General features: G+C 35.7%; 2 protein-coding genes and 1 long non-coding RNA gene across 22 annotated transcripts; 1 reads left to right on the top strand and 2 right to left on the bottom strand.

The window, feature by feature from the left end:
• Positions 1 to 3,058: 3,058 nt before the first annotated feature.
• On the top strand, positions 3,059 to 4,358 carry LOC131249913 (CEN-like protein 1). The gene is made up of 4 exons (XM_058250649.1): positions 3,059 to 3,295; positions 3,394 to 3,455; positions 3,713 to 3,753; positions 3,991 to 4,358. The coding sequence occupies exons 1-4, from the start codon at positions 3,095 to 3,097 to the stop codon at positions 4,206 to 4,208; spliced, it is 522 nt and encodes a 173-aa protein (XP_058106632.1). The 5' UTR covers positions 3,059 to 3,094; the 3' UTR covers positions 4,209 to 4,358.
• An 11,235-nt stretch (positions 4,359 to 15,593) lies between these two features.
• On the bottom strand, positions 15,594 to 16,852 carry LOC131248530 (uncharacterized). Its single transcript, XR_009172287.1, has 2 exons — positions 16,601 to 16,852; positions 15,594 to 16,048 (listed from the first exon to the last, which is right to left on the bottom strand). It is a non-coding gene; the product is annotated as an uncharacterized LOC131248530 (long non-coding RNA).
• Positions 16,853 to 16,871: 19 nt separating this feature from the next.
• LOC131248528 (uncharacterized) lies at positions 16,872 to 20,698 on the bottom strand. Of its 20 annotated transcripts, none has more exons than XR_009172282.1 (6): positions 19,428 to 20,696; positions 19,273 to 19,330; positions 18,901 to 19,026; positions 18,629 to 18,764; positions 17,801 to 17,857; positions 16,872 to 17,256 (listed from the first exon to the last, which is right to left on the bottom strand). XR_009172282.1 is itself a non-coding variant. In XM_058248850.1 (5 exons), exons 1-5 carry the CDS (start codon positions 19,447 to 19,449, stop codon positions 17,239 to 17,241), a joined length of 291 nt encoding a protein of 96 aa, XP_058104833.1. In that variant the 5' UTR covers positions 19,450 to 20,696; the 3' UTR covers positions 16,872 to 17,238. The 20 variants fall into 20 exon arrangements, 10 of the variants coding, with proteins under 10 accessions (XP_058104833.1, XP_058104824.1, XP_058104825.1 ...); XR_009172283.1 differs by having other exon boundaries at positions 17,751 to 17,857; positions 18,629 to 18,734; XR_009172281.1 differs by having other exon boundaries at positions 18,629 to 18,734.
• Positions 20,699 to 20,972: the final 274 nt, after the last annotated feature.

Here is a 20,972-nt window from a genome sequence, read left to right as displayed (position 1 = left end):
TAGTTCATTAGAGCCAGACTAGTCTTATATAGGGCATGACGTAGGTTCAAGGTGCGTCCGATTTTAAGAGAATCAAAGATTCATTTCAGATATGAAAAAATTATCGTTCGAAGGATTGATTGTAAAACAGTTATAAATTTTTTTATCCAAGCATCATTATGAAACACAGGACCAGTCGATCTTTATGTAATGGTAATTCTAGGGTCAATCTTACATAGCAGGTCGTGGACACCCATTTCATGAGAAACATTCGTCTTAAAGTTCAAAATTGATATTTTAGTAATTATTTATTATTTTTAAAAATTTCTATTTTCATCATATCTTGTTATTCTCGTAGTTTTAGAATTTTTATTTTTTTAGAAGTTGCCTGTACTAATGTCAAAAATGCTCTGGTAAAGTTTATTTGACATTTTTATTTTTGACAAATTTAGTTTTTTGAGATATTTTTTACTATTTTAGGTAATTTTGATTTAGGGTTTTGAGTTTTCCACGTAAGTGATATAATCGTGCAATCTTTGATCATTTTTCAATAAGAATATTTGAGTTTTCTCTCCTATTTTTTTATGGACTCAAAATCTTGTGGATTTAAGGCCTTTATTACTTGAGGCAGACATTGATATTCTTCATAGTTAATTCAAGATCTTCCTCCCATTAGTTTGGGAGCATGTAACTAAATTCCTAAATTTGAAATCCGAATATTCGCTTATGTTTAGTAGGATGAAATAACAAGGGCCTGTCTGGGAGCAGGGAATTGAATTCCTGAATTTTCACTTATGTTTGGTAGGATGAATTTTTAAAATCTTGGATTTCAAAAATTGAATTTGGAAGCATAAATTTTGACTTTGGATTCTTAGAATTATTTTGTGCTATATTCACATGATAATAAATGTAATGAATTAAATTCTCTTAAATATTCTAAAAGATATACATGTGCAACATTAGATGATCATTACACTAAGCACATTATAAGACAACCCTGTCCCAAGGAAAAGCTAATTCTAAGCTTTGGTGGCCTACAAATTAAATTAGGCCCACTATTAATTGCTAATAAACTTGATTTTTATAGCATCTATTCTAATGTGAATACCTTAATAAAGGAGGAGATGGTAGTTATGGCGATTGGATATGGCTCTAAAATCCTGAATTTTGCAAGCGAACGGTCTCCCTAAGAATTGAAAAAGGGCAAAAATCCTAGCTTTTGAACCATCTTGAAATTGAACCATCCTAAAATTGAAATCTAGGATTTTCAAGGTGCCAAACGACCCCACTTTCACATATCCTGAATTTCAATTTCCAATTGCCCCAAATTCAGAATTTTGGTAGTGTCAAGCTACTCCTAAAGGAAAGCTCCTTTCTAGTGGAAAAAGCAATAAGAACCAAAGGTGGGTTTTCCTTATGCACTAGTGGGGGAATTTGTAGGTGTTTGTGGGAGTGCGACCCACTAATCCAAGTTCGATATTGGGCCGTTGACTCTCTAGCTCATTCCAAACAATTCAACGATCGAGCGTCGAAGGAATTTGGACCATACATTTGATGGGCCCGACACGTGCATGGCATCTGTGTCATTCTGTCTGATGGGGAAATTAAAAGGGACCACCTGCCCATGTTCAAAGGAAAAAAAAAAAAGAAAAAAAAAGTCAACTAATCATATTGGTAATTTCTCCCATCAGTGTGCTGTTAGCCATCTGTGGCGGGGCCCACTAGATGGACCATTCGTGTGAATCCACAATCCAAACTATGTTGGAATCACCATAAACGCTGACTTGTTGATGGTGCCACTAATCTAAAAGCTAATCATTAGGTTAGTGTTGGAATAGATTTAGTTGAGGTTTCCTAGAATAATCTCTATTGCAATATGATTCATGGAGACTATCATTTTCATCTGGGGTCATTTTCAATGATATGATGATGATCTTGGTTTGGTTGTTGGATGGAGTTGAAAATAAAACCTATTAAATCAAATTACTTCAACCCTTGATCATTTGGCTCTTTTTCTATTAATCCGGACAACCATCATAAACTTTATATAATCAAAGGATTCAAATAACTGAATTTAAACATTTTTAAAAATATTCTAACAAGCTTCTGCGTAGTATCATTTCTCTCTAATAATGAAAATCATCCCATGGCCAAATCATATTAGAAAGCTCTAGTTATGTTACTATTTTCAATTTCATTTATTAAGAGAAACGAGGTTGTTGATAAGATGTTGTTTTATAAGAGAGAAAAATGAGAATGGAGAGAAGCACCTTGAAAAGCTCATTACTCCATTAGCTCTCAGATATTATAAATAAGAAAGAGAAATGTTCTAGTAGTTTAAGTGTATAGAAAGATTTCCATGCACATTGTTGTATTTTAACTGATTGTCATGCACATCACTTATTTGGACGGTGCAATAGGTCCAAGCCAATCTTCTTTCACTACTATGCAAAAATCACATCAATCAGATGGTACTAAACAGCTGTGATTGGACCAATCTTTTATTCATGATCTTATCCGTCCATTTTTCATGACATTGACTAGATGAGGTCGGTAATCCAATTGGTATGATTTTTACAAGGAAGCCTGTGAAGAGTGGATTGGACCTGATGGGCACTCCCGATAGGTGATGTGGACGTGAACTAATCGAAATGCAGCTATGTGCATGGGAACCTTCCCATGCACATAGCCCACTAGATAATTTCTCATTAATAAAAGGTGGTATTCTCCACTGTCGCTAGCGCAAACATGACCAAAATTATACTCCCAACCTATGAAAAGTTGCATGCTTTGGAAATGGGTCAGACACAAGACACTCCCCTTTCCAACGCCTCTCTCTCTCTCTCTCTCTCTCTCTCTCTCTCTCTCTCTCTCTCTCGTTCCCTCGTGACTTCTCGCCGTGTGACACGTCGACTAAAGGATAGCAACCTTTCAAACATGTCCTTTCCACGAAGGTAGATCCTTTCATATTGCCGAATTTTCGAATCTATAAGCTTCCCACTCAAACCCCATGTCTCTTTATGTATATAAACCCTTTCATTCTCCAATATCTCCATCCACAAGCTTATAAAGATCTCTCTCTCTCTCTCTCTCTCTCTCTCTCTCTCTCTCACCCATGTCGAGGTTAATTGAACCCCTTATTGTAGGGAGAGTAATAGGAGATGTATTAGATGTTTTCACCCCAAGTGTGAATATGAAGGTTACCTACAACTCCAACAACCAGGTCTTTAATGGCTATGAACTTATGCCTTCCACCTTGGTGGTGAAACCTCGAGTCGAGGTTGGCGGCAAGGACATGAGGGTCACTTACACATTGGTAAGTTCCATTATTCACAAGCCTTTTCACTTCTTTCTCACCCCATTTAAGTAAGTAGATGCTTATTCACCCTTCGATCTGATCATCTATCACTGAAGATCATGACGGACCCAGATGCGCCAAGCCCCAGCGATCCAAACTTAAGAGAACATCTTCATTGGTTAGTCCTATTAATCAAAGCCGTTCCTTTCCGAATGTTTGCTTTTGGTTTTCACTCGGGAATATAATATCTACACCCTATGCTTTTCATACATGTATCCCACTTTTCGAATTTTGGTACACGTAATACTAAAAAGTGTACTATATATTCTTATACCTGAAGAAGTAGAATAATGTGGACGATTGATCGAAGCATAAGGTGTAAATTGTAGATATCTGAATTCAAAACAAACTCAACTTTAGTTTTGCTCATTTCAGGATCGTCACCGACATTCCCGGCACCACCGATGCCTCCTTTGGTAAGTCTTATAATCGATAATGCACCATGTGAATATGGCTTTATCTCAGCCTTTAATTATTTACATGGCCCACTCTACAACTTGCAATACTTGTCACGTATTAGGATTTTGAGAAAGTACTTTATTTAGTTTTATCATAATAGAGTTACTCAATCCACTTATTTCTTATAATACCCTGTCATGTATTTAAGTCGTCTGTAAATTAAAAATGCAACAACCATTGGTTTTGCTTGACAGGTAGAGAACTAATCAGTTACGAGATCCCAAAGCCCGTCATCGGCATTCATAGGTTCATATTTATCCTATTCAAGCAGAGAGGAAGAGACACAGTTCGCCCGCCACCTACAAGAGACCATTTCAACACCAGAAGATTTGCAGAGGAGAATGGGCTTGGACTTCCTGTCGCAGTGGTATATTTCAATGCGCAGCGTGAAACAGCTGCAAGAAGGAGATAGCAAGAAAGAGAATACATGAGAACATAACAAATCAAAGCCCAGTGACTCTTCTTCACGAGAATTGTCAGCATTGTTATGTATTTTCTAGGGTTTGTTTGCATTTTAGTTAGGGAACTGTATTTGTAGGGCTTGGGTCCTTTTAATCATAGGGTCTGGGGGTTTTTGGGTTTTTATGGGCGTCTACCATTGAATTTAGGGTTTTGAACATTTTTAGTACTTGGGTTTCTCTTATGTGGTACTAAGACGCTGGAACGAGAAGAGATGGAGCGGGAACGAGAGTGTGACATGCATCGCACCCGATCGTACGGACAGGAGCAGCCTTGTTCTAGAAATGGGAGCTGATTAGGTGCGGCCCTTACCGTTGGGCCCGTATTAATGTATGTATTCTATATCCACGCCGTCCATCCGTTTTTAAAGATCATTTTAGGGGATGAGACAAAAAATGAAGAAGATCCAAATCTCATGTGGACCGTAATATAGGAAACAGTGGTGATTGAACGACACACCATAAAAAACTTCCCAGGGTCCATCGTAATGTTTATTTTCCATCCAACCTGTTGATAATGTAAAAAGTAAACTGAATGAAGGAGAAAATCAAATATCAGCTTGATCCAAAAGTTCTGTGGCTCACAAGAAGTTTTTAATGGTCAATAACCACTGTTTCTTACGGTATGGTTCACCAGAAATTTGTATCTTTTTCGATTTAGAGTTCGTCCGGTAAAATGATTTGTAAAACCGGATGGACGGCAAGGATATAGTATACATATATCGAGGTTGGTCCCACGGTAAGGGCCGCACCACCTTGGATGAGGATAGGGCCGCACCTAATCCGCTCCCTAGGACGGTAACGTGTCACCGTTTCATAGAACGCGTATTAGCTGCGACCCCCGACCCAGGCTCGTGAGTTCAAGCTTGATCATGGGGCCCACCCATATATATGAGTTGTGTATCTAATCCATCCATAAGTTTTTCCAGATTATTTTAAGGCATGGTACCAAAAATGAAGTAGATATAAATCTCAGGTGGACCACATCAGGGAAAAGAGTGGTCATTGAACGTCCACCGTTAAAAAATTCCTAGGGTCCAACGTAATATAGTAATTTTCTATCCAACCTGTTGATGAGATCACATAGAACCGGACGAAGCGAGAACACAAATATCAGCTTAACACAAACTTTTGAGGCCCCCAAAAATCTTTTAATGGAGGGAATCCAATCCCTATCGTGTGGTCCACATAAGATTTGTCTCTACTTCATTTTGTATACTATACCCTAAAATAATCTTTAAAAACATATGGACGGCATGGATACACAAAAAATACATCGAAGTATGCCCCACGGTCAGCATCACACCCACCTGGCTGGATGGGGGGTCGCAGCTAATCCGCGTTCGAGTACGTGGAAAGTTGGGTGGGCCCCTCCGGTGTGGAAGTGCTAACTGCACCGAGTTCGTTTCGCTCCTGTCCCTTTACCCACTAGGGCCTCATGCTGAGATTTTCCTGTGATTTGAACCGTCGATGTTCTTTCTAATCTAAGAATAAGCTATTCTCCCATCTTCTCAAACTTTGATTTTCAGAGATGAATGTGAATCATTGAAAAATTTCCCCACTTATAAAAGTATCCCAAGTCGCTTGTAGCATAGATTCCGCAAGATGAACGGTTCAAATTCAGCACGTACTCCCTGGTGGGCCGTGACGTAGGCTAGTTTGTATGTCGCGACAGAGGCAAAACAAACAGGAGCTGGACTAATATAATACCCATTGCGCTTTTTAAGTACTGCAATCGCCTCACACGTGGAAACGAGGAAAACGTGTGTGGTATCGGATCCCTCATCAATCAATCCCCTTGCTCAGATGCTAGCTAGGTTGATATTATCATGAGGTGGGCCTAACATGCACAAAACGAATGAACCGTTAAACAACGTTATTTTCCACGTGTGCGTAGTTTCCATGGGACTCGGATTGCGCAGTGTACAATACAGCACCGACGTGGGTACGGTGTATACGTGGAAAAGTTATGTGGGCCACACTATGATGTATGTGTTTCATCCGCTCCGTCCATCCATTTTTTCATATCATTTTACAAAATTATTCCAAAAAATTGACATTGATCCAGAGCTCAAGTAAATCACAATACAGGAAAATGGAGATTGAACACATACCATTGAAAATTTCCTGAGGGCCATAGAATTTTTGGATCAATCCGTTTATTTATGGGATGTGGACTATCCATGAGGTTTCCTAGCAGCACAATAGGTCCGATTACTAAACCTATTTGCCACGTGTAATGTGGGGACAGAAATGTATGGAACTGTTGTACAGCGAAGTGTACTTTACAGCTGTCGCGTTTCAAAGCTACCCTACGATGTAGTAGCACCATGATGATTCTTAAGTAGTAACTAACCATCATGCACGTGATATCATTCATCATTTGTATACCGGAACCGCGCGCTAGGTTGATTTCGCCTGGAGAGGGGTGCGGATTGTGTACCACCCCCAGCAGTACCTGTCCAGATACGGACGGTCCTGTCAGGAGCTCTGTCAGCCCACTGTGATATTTGTGTTTTATCCACGCAGTCCATTCATTTTTACGCATCATTTTAGTGGATGATTTCGAAAAGTGGCTGACACAATACTTGAGTGAACTACTACATCATAGGAAGCAACGATGACAATGACACCAACTATTGTGATCTTCACATGCTCCGTCGTGATGTTTACGACGGTGTTACATATATATCACTCACACCGTTCATTTATTTCTTTGAGAGAAGTGTGAGGCATATCCTATATCACTCACACCGTTCATTTATTTCTTTGAGAGAAGTATGAGGCATATCCTTAACACTAGTACATCTTATGCTAGTATATCATCATTTTTTATTGTAGATGGGAGAATATGTGATATCAGATTTATTATATCTACTGTGTAGAGCCAATCTCGATATATGGGTTAGATCCGCCGTTCTTTCATTGGACCCATCTTAGAATATATGATATATTAGTGTTTTGGGAGGCTAATGTTAGCCTAACATGGGCTAGATATTTTGAGCTAGAACATGTTGATGGTGGGTCCCACCTGAGAAAAGCCTGAATCCCACGCATGAGGGCAACAATGGTGCACTTGCTGCAAGTCGACTCTTTCGGTTTCTGTCTCTTTGCCTCAACCTTTTTTCACAGTGGAAGGATATCAAAATGATGCAGACACATTTCAAATGTACACGTGGCATACACATACCTTGATTCTATACTCCAACGGACTCAGATTGCATCCTCTCCTGTGATGTATGTGTTTTATCCATGCCTTCCATCCATTTTGATGGATCATTTTGGGGTAGGACCCCCAAAAAAAGGCAGATCCAAGGCATAAGTGGACCACACCACAGGAAGCAATGGTGATAATGACCCACCATTGAAACCTTCTTAGGGCCCACCATGAAGTTTTTTTGCCATCCAAATTGTTCATAAGGTCATATAGACCTGAATGAAGGGCAAACACGATTGTCAACTTGATCAAAACTGGCTCCCAAAGTTTTTAAAAGTGGATGCTCAAAATCCCTATGGTGGCCCCACAAAGCCCATGTTAGGACTGACATAAACGGCATCCTACTCCACTACTTCTCTCAAGCTGGAGCATGGACATGTACAATACTTAGTTTAGAATATATATGTCAAGAAAATAATAAACACCAAGCGTCACCACCCACCATCACCCATTGCACTTCGATATACAAGATCTTCAAGTGTTACTTGTTGATAGATTCATCTTTTATTGTCAGTTGAATCTTCTCTGCAAATAGTAGACCATTCAAACTCGACAAACATTAAGCCATCAAATGACCATTAACATGTAAAATCCACTCAAATAGTAGACATAGTCACCCTCTCAACTATTTTGGGCCACATGAGTATGCACCTGATAGACGATAACCAACACCACAATGCTCGCATGTATAACTCAAATACATCAATGATGGTCGTGTCGAGAAACCCGAAGAACTCAATTCCTACCGACATCTTCCACTCCCTGTCTCTTTCCTTCTTTGAATGATTTGCAGTAAAGAGACAATGTGTCAAAGCTTCGTGATCCACCAAATCTAGGTCGTTCAAACACCATCCCACTGCTAAGGAAACCATCCTTTCTTTGATCTTGCATTGCGTCTCTGGTGTTTTTGAGCTAGGGAAGCATGACCAACTGCATTCCGTCTTCTCCGATCACGTTGCACTAGGAAGTGTGAGATCCTTCGATCCTAACCATCTAACCGGACATCAGGACCCAGCATCATATACCACTAAGAGACCTCGAGAGACTAGCTTCCGTCTTCTCCAAACGCATGTTATCCTCTTCGAGCTGTTGTTACAGTTAAAGCCATGACCTATCGATCTAGATTGTAAGAACGATAGATCCTAACCGTTCAAATCTAAAGTTTCTATTATCCACTGGTTCCACTTTCAAATCAAGACGCGGTAAAACCATTTGCACCAACCTCATTCGTCTTCTTCTTTGAATTTTCGACAACCTGGGGCTGCTAAAATTGTTGCCTTCGAAAGCCCACCAAAAAAACTCATCCAAATGATCGAAGGTTGTAGATCTCAAGCATCCTCACGTCAATATGGACCGTCCAGTGAGATCAAATCATCAAGAAATATTTTACTTAGGGATTTTTCAAAATAGGTCATTGCCTCATCGGTCGAATAAAAAAACCCACCTGTAAATTGTCCAAATTCAATCCATCAAACCTAATTATCCCAATCATCCCTCATCTAAACCATCTAAACATGAAGCATGTAGTGTCTTTAAGTTAGCAGCATAAGATGTTGAGACGTTTTAGGAGCTTTAACTTTCCAACATGAAGAGGTCGTGTATCCTTATTAATCAGAGAGTTTAGAACTGGGAATTGTAGCTGGTGAGAGTGTTATAAGGAGATTTGAGACTCCATCCATAGATACGTGAGGTTTATGAGAGAGAGAGAGAGAGAGAGAGAGAGAGAGAGAGAGAGAGAGAGAGAGAGAGAGAGAGAGATGCAGTCCAACATTTGCATGTAGTGCACGTCGGGTGTAAACTTCGGGTTCAAGTTCGGTTATGTTCGGATTAATTCAGCAACATCGAAAGGTGGGTAGTCGTATAGAATTTCTCATGTTGTGAATCACCTCTTTATATATTATTTTTTGTTTGATTTAAATTACAAATTACTATATTATAGAAACTAATTAATTTTATATGATATTGCTCTCTCAATTTTTCGAATAAACGAAGTATTCCAATTCATTTGCTGAAAGTCCAAAAATTCATGAATTAAGTTATGATGAAAACGAGAAAACAATAATATATAATAACAATATATGATTTAAATATGAATTTTTATAATTTGAGGGGTCTTTTTTTTTTTTTTTTTGTAAATTGCTGAAAATAAGGATCTAAATATGATTTGTATCATTTTAATTAGGTCATGGAATATCTCATATTAGAATACCAAGTTTTGCATATTTAATTGTCTGAAAGCCTACCCCATGATATGTTGTACACTTGAAATCTTACTATTCTATTTGAAATTGTGATTTTTTGAGGGATTTTGTATAATTTTTCTAAAAGGAAAAATCTGATAATTTTATTTTTAAATATTTGGATTTATTGTTGGAAATCCAAAGTTATTCTACTAAATGCTCCATTTTAATCTCCAAAAAGTATATTTGTGATGATTTTGAAAACTATGTTAAATTAGGTAAATACATTATTTACTGAAAATACTTGTGGTTTACAAAGAGTGTGATTGAATGTTAGATACCTCGAAAAAGTTGAAAAGTGGATGAAATACTTTGGAAAGTTGCATTATATCTATTGGATCTCTATCACATAGGTGGGCATATCATGATTGCAAAAGGTTCCCATTACCAAGTTTAGTGGGAGATGTATGTTTTGCCTGACCACGTTGAATAGGCCCTCATAAGTGAGCCCTTTGGATGGGTGAGCATCTTGCAAAAAGTTTCCATTGCTAGGTTTTGCCCTTTAGATGAGTGAGTTGTCAGGATTGCAAAAGGTTCTTATTGCCAGACTAGATGCCTTTTGAATGGTGAGCATGTATGCAAAAGGTTCATATTATCAGACAAAGTGTTGTAATGTAAAGTGTTGACCAATTGTAATAAAATAACTTTTGAGGTTTTAATGATTAATAGTACTAAGGATGTTGATTCATGTTCTCTTATTTTACTGCATTCATGATTTTATTAGAAGTATACGCATGATTCTAAATGTATATTTTTATTAAGTTTTAATTTAAGCCTGAAAACTTTATTTTAGAAAATATTTGTTTTACGTGACTTAAAATTCATGATATTATCTCATTGGGCTTTATAAGCTCGCCTGTAATTATGGATACTAAATTTCAGGATACAGAGTTTAGTAAGGGAGTGAAGAGGAGCGGAGTTCTCGATCCGTCAATCTAGTTTTAGTTTTCTAACTTGTATTCGTTGTAAAAGAATATTTGAGAGAGAGTAGTTGAGACTTTAGATTTTTTGTAATAATAGTTGTATATTTTAATGAATGTATTTTATGGAAATATGTTTTGGTATTATGTGATGTTTATGAAATTATGATTCTTAATATTTAAATTATAAGTCATGTCTTGAGATGTGGGATTAGGGTTCGGCGAACGTAGGTGCTAGAATTTGGGGCGTGAGAATTTAAGCCATCCAAACCCTAAAATAGGCCATTTGGGAGAAGCGAACGGAAAATGTCTGTCGCACGCTCTAGCAGAAAATGTTCGTCGTACGCATCTTTTTAATGGAAATTATGGCAGTTTCCATGAAGATCTCTATGTACTTATCCAGTCCAGGAAAACTAAGATCTTTCGACCTATGACGGTGCGTGGGAGCAACTCAAGCAAAGAAGAGTCTGGTCTAGTCAAGTGTCAGGATTTAGCGATGGACCAAAATCCGTTACAAAATCTTAAATACTAGGGATTTTGGTCTGTCACATACCGTCCAAAGAACCCGACTTAAAACATTTAGCGACGGTTTTATTTGCTTTTACGACAGATCATGGTCGGTTGTAAATTCGCTTTTGCCCCAAGCCTTTTTTTTTTTTTTTTTTTTGTAGAATTTGTGGAATTTTGTACTTTATTGTAGTCCAAGTAGTGATTTTTAATAGAATTTCACTGGTTTAATTGTATTTATTTGTATCTAAGATTTTTTTGTACCAATTGATTAAATCCATTGATTTTTTATTTTTTTATTTATCAATTGAGTGGAATTTTTTCTTTTTGCTTTAAAATTATTATTTGAATGCTTTGCAATATCACACGAATAATCCCACTCTACAATCTTAGTAGTTTATTAAAAATCAAGATTTAGAAAATGAAGTTAAAAAATTGAGATTGATAAAAATCAAGATTTTGATAAATAATTGACATTTTGAAAGAAAATCGAAAAGTTTTAAAAAAATTATGATTTTGAAAAAAAAAATAGTTGAGAACTTTAAAAAAACAATTGAAAATGTTTGAGAAAAATTGAGATTCTAAAAAAAATAAACTGTAATTTAATAAAAATCTAGATTTTGTAAAAACAAATTAAGAAGTATGAATAAAGTTGATAATTTTGAAGAAAAAAAAAATATTTTGAAAAGAAATGATATTTTGAAAAATAAAATAGAAATGTTATTATTATTTTCTAATAATAAGGTTCAAAAGGTTCAAAAAAAGTAACAATGTTTGAGAAAAATTGAGATTTTGAAAAGAATTGATATTAAAAAAAAAAAACTAAAATGTTACAAAAAATTGACATTTAAAAATAGTGGCACTTTTTTAAAGAATTAATAAGTTTGTAAAATAATTAGATATTGAAAGAAAATTGAGATTTTGAAAAAGAAAATGAGATTTTGTATTTTCAAAAAAAATAAAAAGTTTCATAAAAATTTGTGATTTTGAAAAAAGAAATTTATTTTATAAGTTTGAAAAAAAAATGACATTTTGAAAAAGAAATGGAGTAAGTTTGAAATATATATATATAGAAACTTTGAAAAAGGTGAGATTAAAAAAATTGAGATTTTGAATAAAAAATTGAGATTTTAAAAAGCCTCCAGATTTTGAAAAAAAAATTAACATTTTGAAAAAGAAAATTAAGAAGTTCAAAAAAATTGAGTTTGAATAAAATTGATAAGTTCAAAAAAAATGAGATTTAAAACTAAAAAATAAAAATTAGTGACATTGAAAATAATTAAGATTTTTTTAAAAAAATGAGAAATTTGAAATGAGTGGACCAAATTTATTAGTGGACATTAACTGGGCGGTCGAAAATGAAAAATTCACTCATTCGATTAGCTGGCTAGCTATCAAATTGATTGACATTCATCAGTGAGAATTTTTTGAGGTTTTGTGCTAAATTACTAGGGACATCCACGAATCAGATCCATCCAAAATACTCTTTAAATAGGCATGATCAGTTTCTCTAGTTCTAGAAAGATTTTGGATAATCTGATCAGTCCAGATTGAAGCATAAATAACTTTGCATGTTTAGATTACATTTCACTCAAATCTGATAGTTGGATCGCAAGATATGGCTCATTATATTGTTGATCAATTTTGCACACCCAATATCTTTCTCATCCGAAACTCGATCAGGGCGAGTGACCAGTCAAATCAAAGCTCTTAACGAGTAGAATAGAGTGAGAAGTTTGAAAGAAATGAGAAGTCTGATAAAAAAAAAATGAGATTTTGAAAAAAAAAAGAGAGAGAGAGATTTCAGAAAAAATTAAGATTAAAAAAAAATAAGCTTGAAAATTTTGGATTTAAAAATAAATTGGTGAGATTTAAAAATATGCCTAAATTGAAATGAATGGACCTAATTTATTGGATGGTCGAAAATGAAAAATTACACTCATTCAGTTAACTAGCAATCAGATTGGTTGACGTTTAGTAGTCTATCGAATAACTTATTAGTTTGAAGTGTAATTGCAAGAATAACTTATAATGATGAGATTGATCAAATTCTATGATCAAGTCATCCTAAAGTTGATTTGAACAGTCAGATATATAGAACATGCTAATTAGGACTGAGAACAAAATTCAGCCCAATCTAACCTTAAACGAATCAAATCCATCTAAAGAATGTAAAAGTAGACATTATTAATATATTTTTTAAAATTTTATTTTTTAACACTACAAACAAGTGCTTCAAAATGCAAAGTCTCTTGTTGATGTAAGAGACAGGAAGACTAAATCAAGAACTATTATTATCGCTAGCGACCAACATTGGCATTTGTTTCTGGATGAGAAGCCTAAGAGGTAATTAACTTGATTTCTTTCTTCTTCTTCTTTTTTTTTTTCTTTTATTTGTTTTTCATTTTTTTTCGAAGGTAAGATAAGGGCCTTTTTGGTAGCCACTTAAAAATGAGTTTATCTCATTTTATTTAATCATAATTATGTATTAGGGCGTGTTTGGTTGCACAAATATCATGGTTTTTCATTATTAATCAATTTGTTTTAGCCACACTGTACAAAAGAAATGTATGGCTGGAAAAAAAAACTCATTTTGTTTTTGTAAATTGTGGCCCACCCAACTGAAGTATTTTATGGAAGACATACTCTTGAATTTCTTATGAAGTAGGTATTTTAAATAGCCAATTGTCGTAAACATGAACAACTTTATAAAAGGGGGTGAAGGGTACTTGTGCAATCTGCTTGGAGGCTCATAAAGTTTTGGGGCATGTTGTGGATGTTGTTGGATTAAAATTATCTTCCATTGGACAATCCCATCCATCCATTGGTAGACCTTTTCATGCATATATGTCTTGTTGGCTATATTTTTCTTTTGACCGTCATTTTTTGGCTTAAAACTAATAAGCAGGATGTTTCAATAGATGAGTTATCTGTAGCATCCCCAATCCATTGTGGGGATTGGGTATTTTACTTGGAATATGAGTTCAATTGGGCATATTGCATTTGATTGAAAGGATGAATCAAGGAATTGGGATTCCAACCCTTTTTTTTCTTTTGAGTTTGAGATCTTGGTGTGTTGGTATGGTTTAGAAGTAAGTAGTACTGAGATTCGCTAACATTTGAAAATGAAGCTTAGCTAGTTTGCATGACTTATATTTAAATTATAGTTACATCTCTATGTTAGAGTTTCATGATTCAAATAAAAATTCCTGTAAATTGGATTCAATTTTGTTAGGCATCTTCATTTTCAAAGACTAGTGCTTAAAAGGGTTAAATGGTATATTGTAAAATAACACAGTTTTGATTTCTTGATAAGTGGTAGTTTTCATTTGGTTATGAATATAAATAGTTTGCTTCATTCTAATAGATTGATACAAAATAGAGTTTGCTATTTCGGTCCTCGGGTTCCTTTTTCTGAATTCGAGATCATATATCTCGGTTTTGATGGATTTTCAAGAGCTGGACTCTTTAGTCTTGAGTTGAAGATGAGAAATCCTTCTGCATAATTTGAGAATGCCTGTATCATATCCTTGAGAAATGAATTTAAACATCAATGCAAAATACAATATAGATTTTGAAAACTATTTGCATTTTACTAATAAGAATGTGTGCTTTTTTTAGTAGGTTGTTACTGCAAAACAATTGGATAGAGATGGGCTCCAAGGACTATCATGTTAGCATTCACGATGCAACATCAATGGAAGCAACTTGTAGGTATGTTATCTTTTCTATCTCTTTAGTTTCAAATGTATTATATTTCGTTTGGATGTTTGTAGAAATATTGAGAATAAAAGTTTCCTAGATTTGTATTTTAATTAATGCGACATAATTATGGTGATCATTTGTTTAGTTTCCAAGGCAGATGATATCCTTTACATTACCTTATGTCATCATAAGTTGACACAATTTTGGCTATTTACTCTATATTTAGTTTAGTTTGCTATTCGAGCAATTGAGCATTCAAACACACCTAAAATGATATTTAGTCTAGTTTCATATTCAGGTCAATCTTTTGAATTTTGTTAATGAGATTCTTATTAAACGATCGTGTGAATTTTTTTTGAATGAATATCAGGAGTAAAAAATTCAAAAAAAAAAAAAAAAAAAAAAGAACATGTGGATTCGAGCTTTGTTGCTTATCTTAAAATCAGTTACCACTGTACCAAAAATCATCATTTAGGAACGGTTTTAAACCGTTCCTAAATGCTTCAGGAATGGTTTAAAACCGTTCCTAAATGAGGCATTGCAGAAAAACAGGAACGGTTCTGAACCGTTTTGGGTACTGTTTCAGTTTTAGAAATGGAATTTTAGGAACGGTTTTAAACCGTTCTAGTGCCAACGTCATATTTTAGGCACAATTTTAGAAACGGTTTTAAACACCTGCCAACGGCCAGATTTTAGGATGAAATTTTAGGAACAATTTTAAATCCTTTGTTCATTGTATGAGAGAGTGTAGGGTATATAATCTACTTGTATTATATGCCAGATAATTACACAAATAGAAGAAAAAGATAATAAAATGATTCACACACAATAATCTTTTCCTTCTTTTCTAGTACACATTTCAATTTCAATTTCAATACAACATTTCATTTCCAGGCTTTTATAATCCAACAATTTCTGTCTTAAGCCCTAGGAACCCACTACAGCTACAATCCTTGCTCTTTTGCAAACACAAGCTACGTGCAAAGCAAAGACTCCTCTCTCTCTCTCTCTGTCTCTCTCTGTCTCTCTCTCTCTCTCTTCAATGGCTCAGCTGGCTGCTCGTACAAAGGTGTTGTCGTTGCCTAGAACTGTATGAAGTTCGATTATCAGGTTCTCTTCTTGCTGCGAGAATGTGCCTTTCTTAAGATCAGGCCTCAGGTAATTTATCCACCTCGGTCTGCAGCTCTTTCCACACCTTTGCAGACCTACAATTTTCCCATAGAGAACTGTAATTCAACAAAACCCAACTAGAAAATAAATCAAGAAAAATTCAAATCCAAATTCTATAGATGATCCTAAATATAGCAGATGGTAGTGCGAATATGCCAATGGACTTGGTGTATCAGGTGTTATCAAAGTTGACAAAACTACAAGAAGTGAATTACAGTTCTCTAAATAGCTGAAAAGATTTAAAGAACCATTGGGTACCCAATGGGCAGCTGAACCTAATCTGGTTAATGCAGAAAATACTCAACTATCCAAATTCAATAAGCAGATGTCCATTAATTTGTGGTCAGTATATATAGATCAAACATACTAGGACTATGCCCTACCTACGCTGGGTCCCACTATTTGAACAGTCTAATTTGAGGTACATGTCACGTGAACAATTTTTATGTGCAAGTGTATGAAGTATCATGCTTTGCTAGAGTAACAAATGAATCCACTTTCTTCTAACAGTAAAAGGAAGAAAAGAAAAGAATGAAGATGCCTTCCTGATGGTATTATTATAGCAGAAAGGCTGAAAATCAACTAACCTAGCCGCTGCAAAAAGGGCCAGCTCCAATGCCTAAGGTGGGGATCTGGAGGACAGAGGTTGCAGCTACAGCTACAGGTGCAAGCACACATTCCAAAACGACTGCGAAACATCCAGCCTCCTGTAGAGCGACCGCCGTCTCCACAACTTGTAGGACCCAACAATCAGCAAGACACGGGAAAAAAAAAACTTGGAGGAAGAAGACAACCTTGAGGGTACTGGTGACATTTCGTCCTTGAGGCCGGAACCTGCCAAGCACTGGTGACATTGGCACCTGTGCATCCATTGCATGTGCAAGTTCACAAGCATCTGAGTATTGTAGTTTCTATACATGGATTCATTAGAAGCTGCTATGGTCAGGAAATGAAAAAAGAAGAAAAAGAAAAGAATAGTTTTATTTTTATTGTTTAAAAAGCCCAAGCTTCTTATTAGGGTCATGCTAGTCTACATGGTTAGTTACATTGAGGCATCATCACGGATGAATGGTCTTCATTTGGTACATTTAACATGCATAAGATGCCACAAAAGCAATCAAACCACGATTAGAATACATGGCCTTATTTAAGTGAAGAATAAAGAGGATGAAAAGAACATGCCTGGACTGCACTGAGTGCAGTAGTATTTGGCATCCTGGAACCATCATTGGAGAAAACATTCCTGCAATGGCGTCATTACAGATTGTTAAAGCATGCAGACATCAATATAATTTTTTCTTTCAAGAGTCAACATAGCAATTCATATGAAAAGCCCACATTTGAATGGGTGGAAAAAAGAAGAAGAAAAGAAAAGAGCAATGATTTATATTAACTCTCCAGTGTCCTGACTCCTGACAGAAAGGATTGCCAACAAGGTAGAGATTGTGAATCCAATAACGCAACTAAAAACAACGAAATGACCGAGTTTGAAAGTCAACTCTATGAGTCTTCTTGACTCCAGGACGAGTTAGTCTCAAAGGATTCGTCTCAAAATCTTGCCAAGTTAGGTTGACTCAGCCAAGTTTCAAGTCGAATCAGTGAGTTTTAGAAATATGATCTCAATGAGGCAACCTTTCAGGACAAAGAATGAATGAAAAATGCTGATTTGACTTTTGAAAATAGCAAAGGTATAACATGAGTTAAATGTATTGAAGGTCCTTGAGGCAACCAAATAACCTTTTTGACCCCAAGATACATCTTCAGTTCATCCTCTATTTGTTCCTCACTCATTGTTGGGTTTCGATTTGGATTCAATAGGCATTCTTCTGTGATAATGCAAGTCCCTGAAGAAAGGAACAAATACACCCTCTTACCCCCCCCCCCCCCCCCCTTAAAAAAAATAAAAATAAAATAAAAACATGAGAATGATATTGTTAAAATACAGTATTGGACTCTGAAGTTATTTACATCAACAGTGATGAAAACAAGTTTAGCAGTTACTTCTGGCCAACAAATTTCTAAATTCAAACACAGAAACAAAACCATTTTCTGATGATCTTTTGGAGTGTATATGAATCATGAAAAAGAGAGTTATGGAAGTCTATGGTTTAAAAAGGCGTGAGGCAGAGGCAAGCCATTAGCCTCGTGATAACCTTTTCTTTCTAATTTGATTAAGAAATTGAAGAAAAATAGCAATAATAAATTAAAGAAGATCGGAATTAAAGTTTAAAATAATTTGCATAATATTTCCTTAGAATAAATTACAAGTATATTTCCTTAGAAAAAAAAAGAAAAGAGAGATATCTCAAATTTTTGAGAAAAATAACAAACGAGTCTTTCCACAAACACCACAATTACAATAGAAACAAAAACAAAATTGAAATTAAAAAGAAGCATCTGCCTTTAAAATGTCTAGCAGATTAACGAGGATCAGTGACAAGACAGCAGCCCCAGCAGCGGAAAAAGTGCATTCAGCAAAACCCATATTAGCGTCGGAGAGAGTGTTGGAATGATGCTGGTGAGGGGAAGCATCTAGACCTAAAGATGATGAATTAAAGGTACTCCCATGATCACCTACACCTCGAAAAGCAAGCATTAAGCAAAAAAAGAAATACCTTCTTGTAATATTTCCCACAAAAATATAAAGATTCGGAGCCCATCATGAGAAAACCTTCAACCAGGTGCCTATACAAGATGGATTGGAAAGCTTCAACCATGTGCCTATACAAGATGGCAATTCATTTTATAAACCTTCAACAAACACCAATTTGTAATAATATGATAGTAAAAGCATGATTTCAGATGAGCCAAAACCATGTCATATAATATTCTTATAATAAGCAGCACCAAAGTCACAAGGGTGGGTGTTTGGACTATTAGAACTTACATTAGACCCATTTGTTTGGCAAATGTGATGCTTGATGGTTGCCCCAATTGCTTGTTGTGGAATCTTCACAGAAGAAATAAAGGTAGTATATGAGCCAAGTGTTTTTTTCAGCATAGCATATCCAACCTGGATGCATAGAAAGATTATTAAATTGAACAACAGTTCATGAAACAATTATAGTATAACCACAATGAAATGATAATCATGAAGCAAGTAACAATGTGTAGAACTTTTTTTTTTTTAGAAAACCCATCTCAAATCTAAACTTTTTTTTTCCCTTCCATGCAACAAACCAATCCATCCCTAACTCACATAAAAAATCTATGCACACAGTTTATGCCTCTGTAACTACTAAAAAATGAGAGTAGCAACCTTTGGCGGAAGTCGTTTGATGAGGAGTAGCAATGTCTGTAAAACTGATCCAATATACCTACAAAATTCATAGGCCATAAGCAAATTAGGACTAAACAGTTTATGGAGAATGGTGAGTATATTTACACTACCAAAAAAAGGAGCAAAATCCGTACCTATAGATCTTCCATCCACCATGGGCCCACCACAAAATCATCTGGATCACCAAAAGTGCTCCCCATACATACAGTTTGTCAGACCAAGCAAATGTTCACATTGTATATTTCTTCAAGAAGAATGTGCAACCTACCGTGGAAAGTACTACAGGATCTGAAAAATCAGGTTGTTGCCCCTGTGGCTTTGTGTAAACTCTTACCAGACCACTCATCGCATGCGCCGTGAGTGTATACTGAACCTGGACCAGTGACAACTTGTAGCCCATCTAACAGGTGGAGCCCACTTGAGAGTTTGAAAGGCCTGATTTTTGGTGCAGCACAACTACCCTACATACATGAACACCACTTCCATCAAATAAAGACAATTGGCAAAAAGAAACAAGTAGCTAAATGTCATGAGTGAAATTTGAGCAATCAAATAGTTCATCCTCCAAGTTATTGTTCCTCTTAGAGAACAAAATGGTTAAAATCAAATGATTATAGAATGAATTATTCAAAATGATTAAACTACAAATATTATAGAATGAAATAATTTGTAATAGAAAATTAAATAGCAACACAAGACTAATCTCAGTAGCCTTCCTTATATCTCATCAAACATTTCTTCAACATCGTTGCTTTCCACTGGCAGATCTGCCATATCAAGAACTGGGCCTTCTGTGTTCATCTGTGAAGTAGAACTCAATAAGCATCTTCCTGGCCTCTTTGATCAAACTAATCTTTGTATCTTCACTTCATCCAGTTCGTTAACCTTATCAACAATTTGGATGGCAAGTAAACATTACGGGCTTTGCGTTCAATCATCACTATTTCTTGTTGTGTGGTCCATCTGAGATTTGAATATACTTAATGTTTAGAACTACATCCTAAGATAGGCTGGGAAAATGAATGGACAAAGTGGATATACAACATATCATAAAGGTGGGCCCTATGGTCAGGGCAACACCCACTTAGCTGGCTTTCAGGCATTCTCATTAGAACCAATTCTAAGAAAAATAGGTACATTGATAAAGAAAACGAGAGTAAAAAAGAAAGGACACACAAGAATAAAATTTCATTAATATAGAGTGGGCCATAGCCCAAAGATTACACTTACCCAATGGCACAAACCATCGGATTTTGCTATACGTTTAACAATATCTTCTTTTCAACCGTCCATTTGATCGCCATCAATATGTACATCTTAAAATACACCTCAAATGGCTAACAAGTGGACCACCAACCTACAAATCTTTCCAGCCTCACAACAAACCAACTCTTAACTTAAATGTACAAACCACGCCAACTTTCCACCCCTCACCAAGTGGCTGTCTTCTCCCCAGATCAGGGAGTAAAATGATGCTTTTTGGAGTTGCAATCTCAAGGAATGAATGGTGAGAATCTAGTCTCTGCTCTCAAGCTCAAAGCATTTGATGAAACGAAAGAAGAAAAAGTAAGGGAATTTCTTTCTAAAGAATATAGAGCAAAATAATATATTAAAATTCCTCTTCCAAGAGAGATAAAAATGCCTTGCCCGTTCTAAAAATTGAAATCAAGAAAATCGTA

Source organism: Magnolia sinica, chromosome 6 (assembly GCF_029962835.1).
Source record: "Magnolia sinica isolate HGM2019 chromosome 6, MsV1, whole genome shotgun sequence".
NCBI classification, from domain to species: domain Eukaryota; kingdom Viridiplantae; phylum Streptophyta; class Magnoliopsida; order Magnoliales; family Magnoliaceae; genus Magnolia; species Magnolia sinica.
Note: the sequence above shows the minus strand (reverse complement) of the source record. Positions and strands in the feature narration are given on the sequence as shown.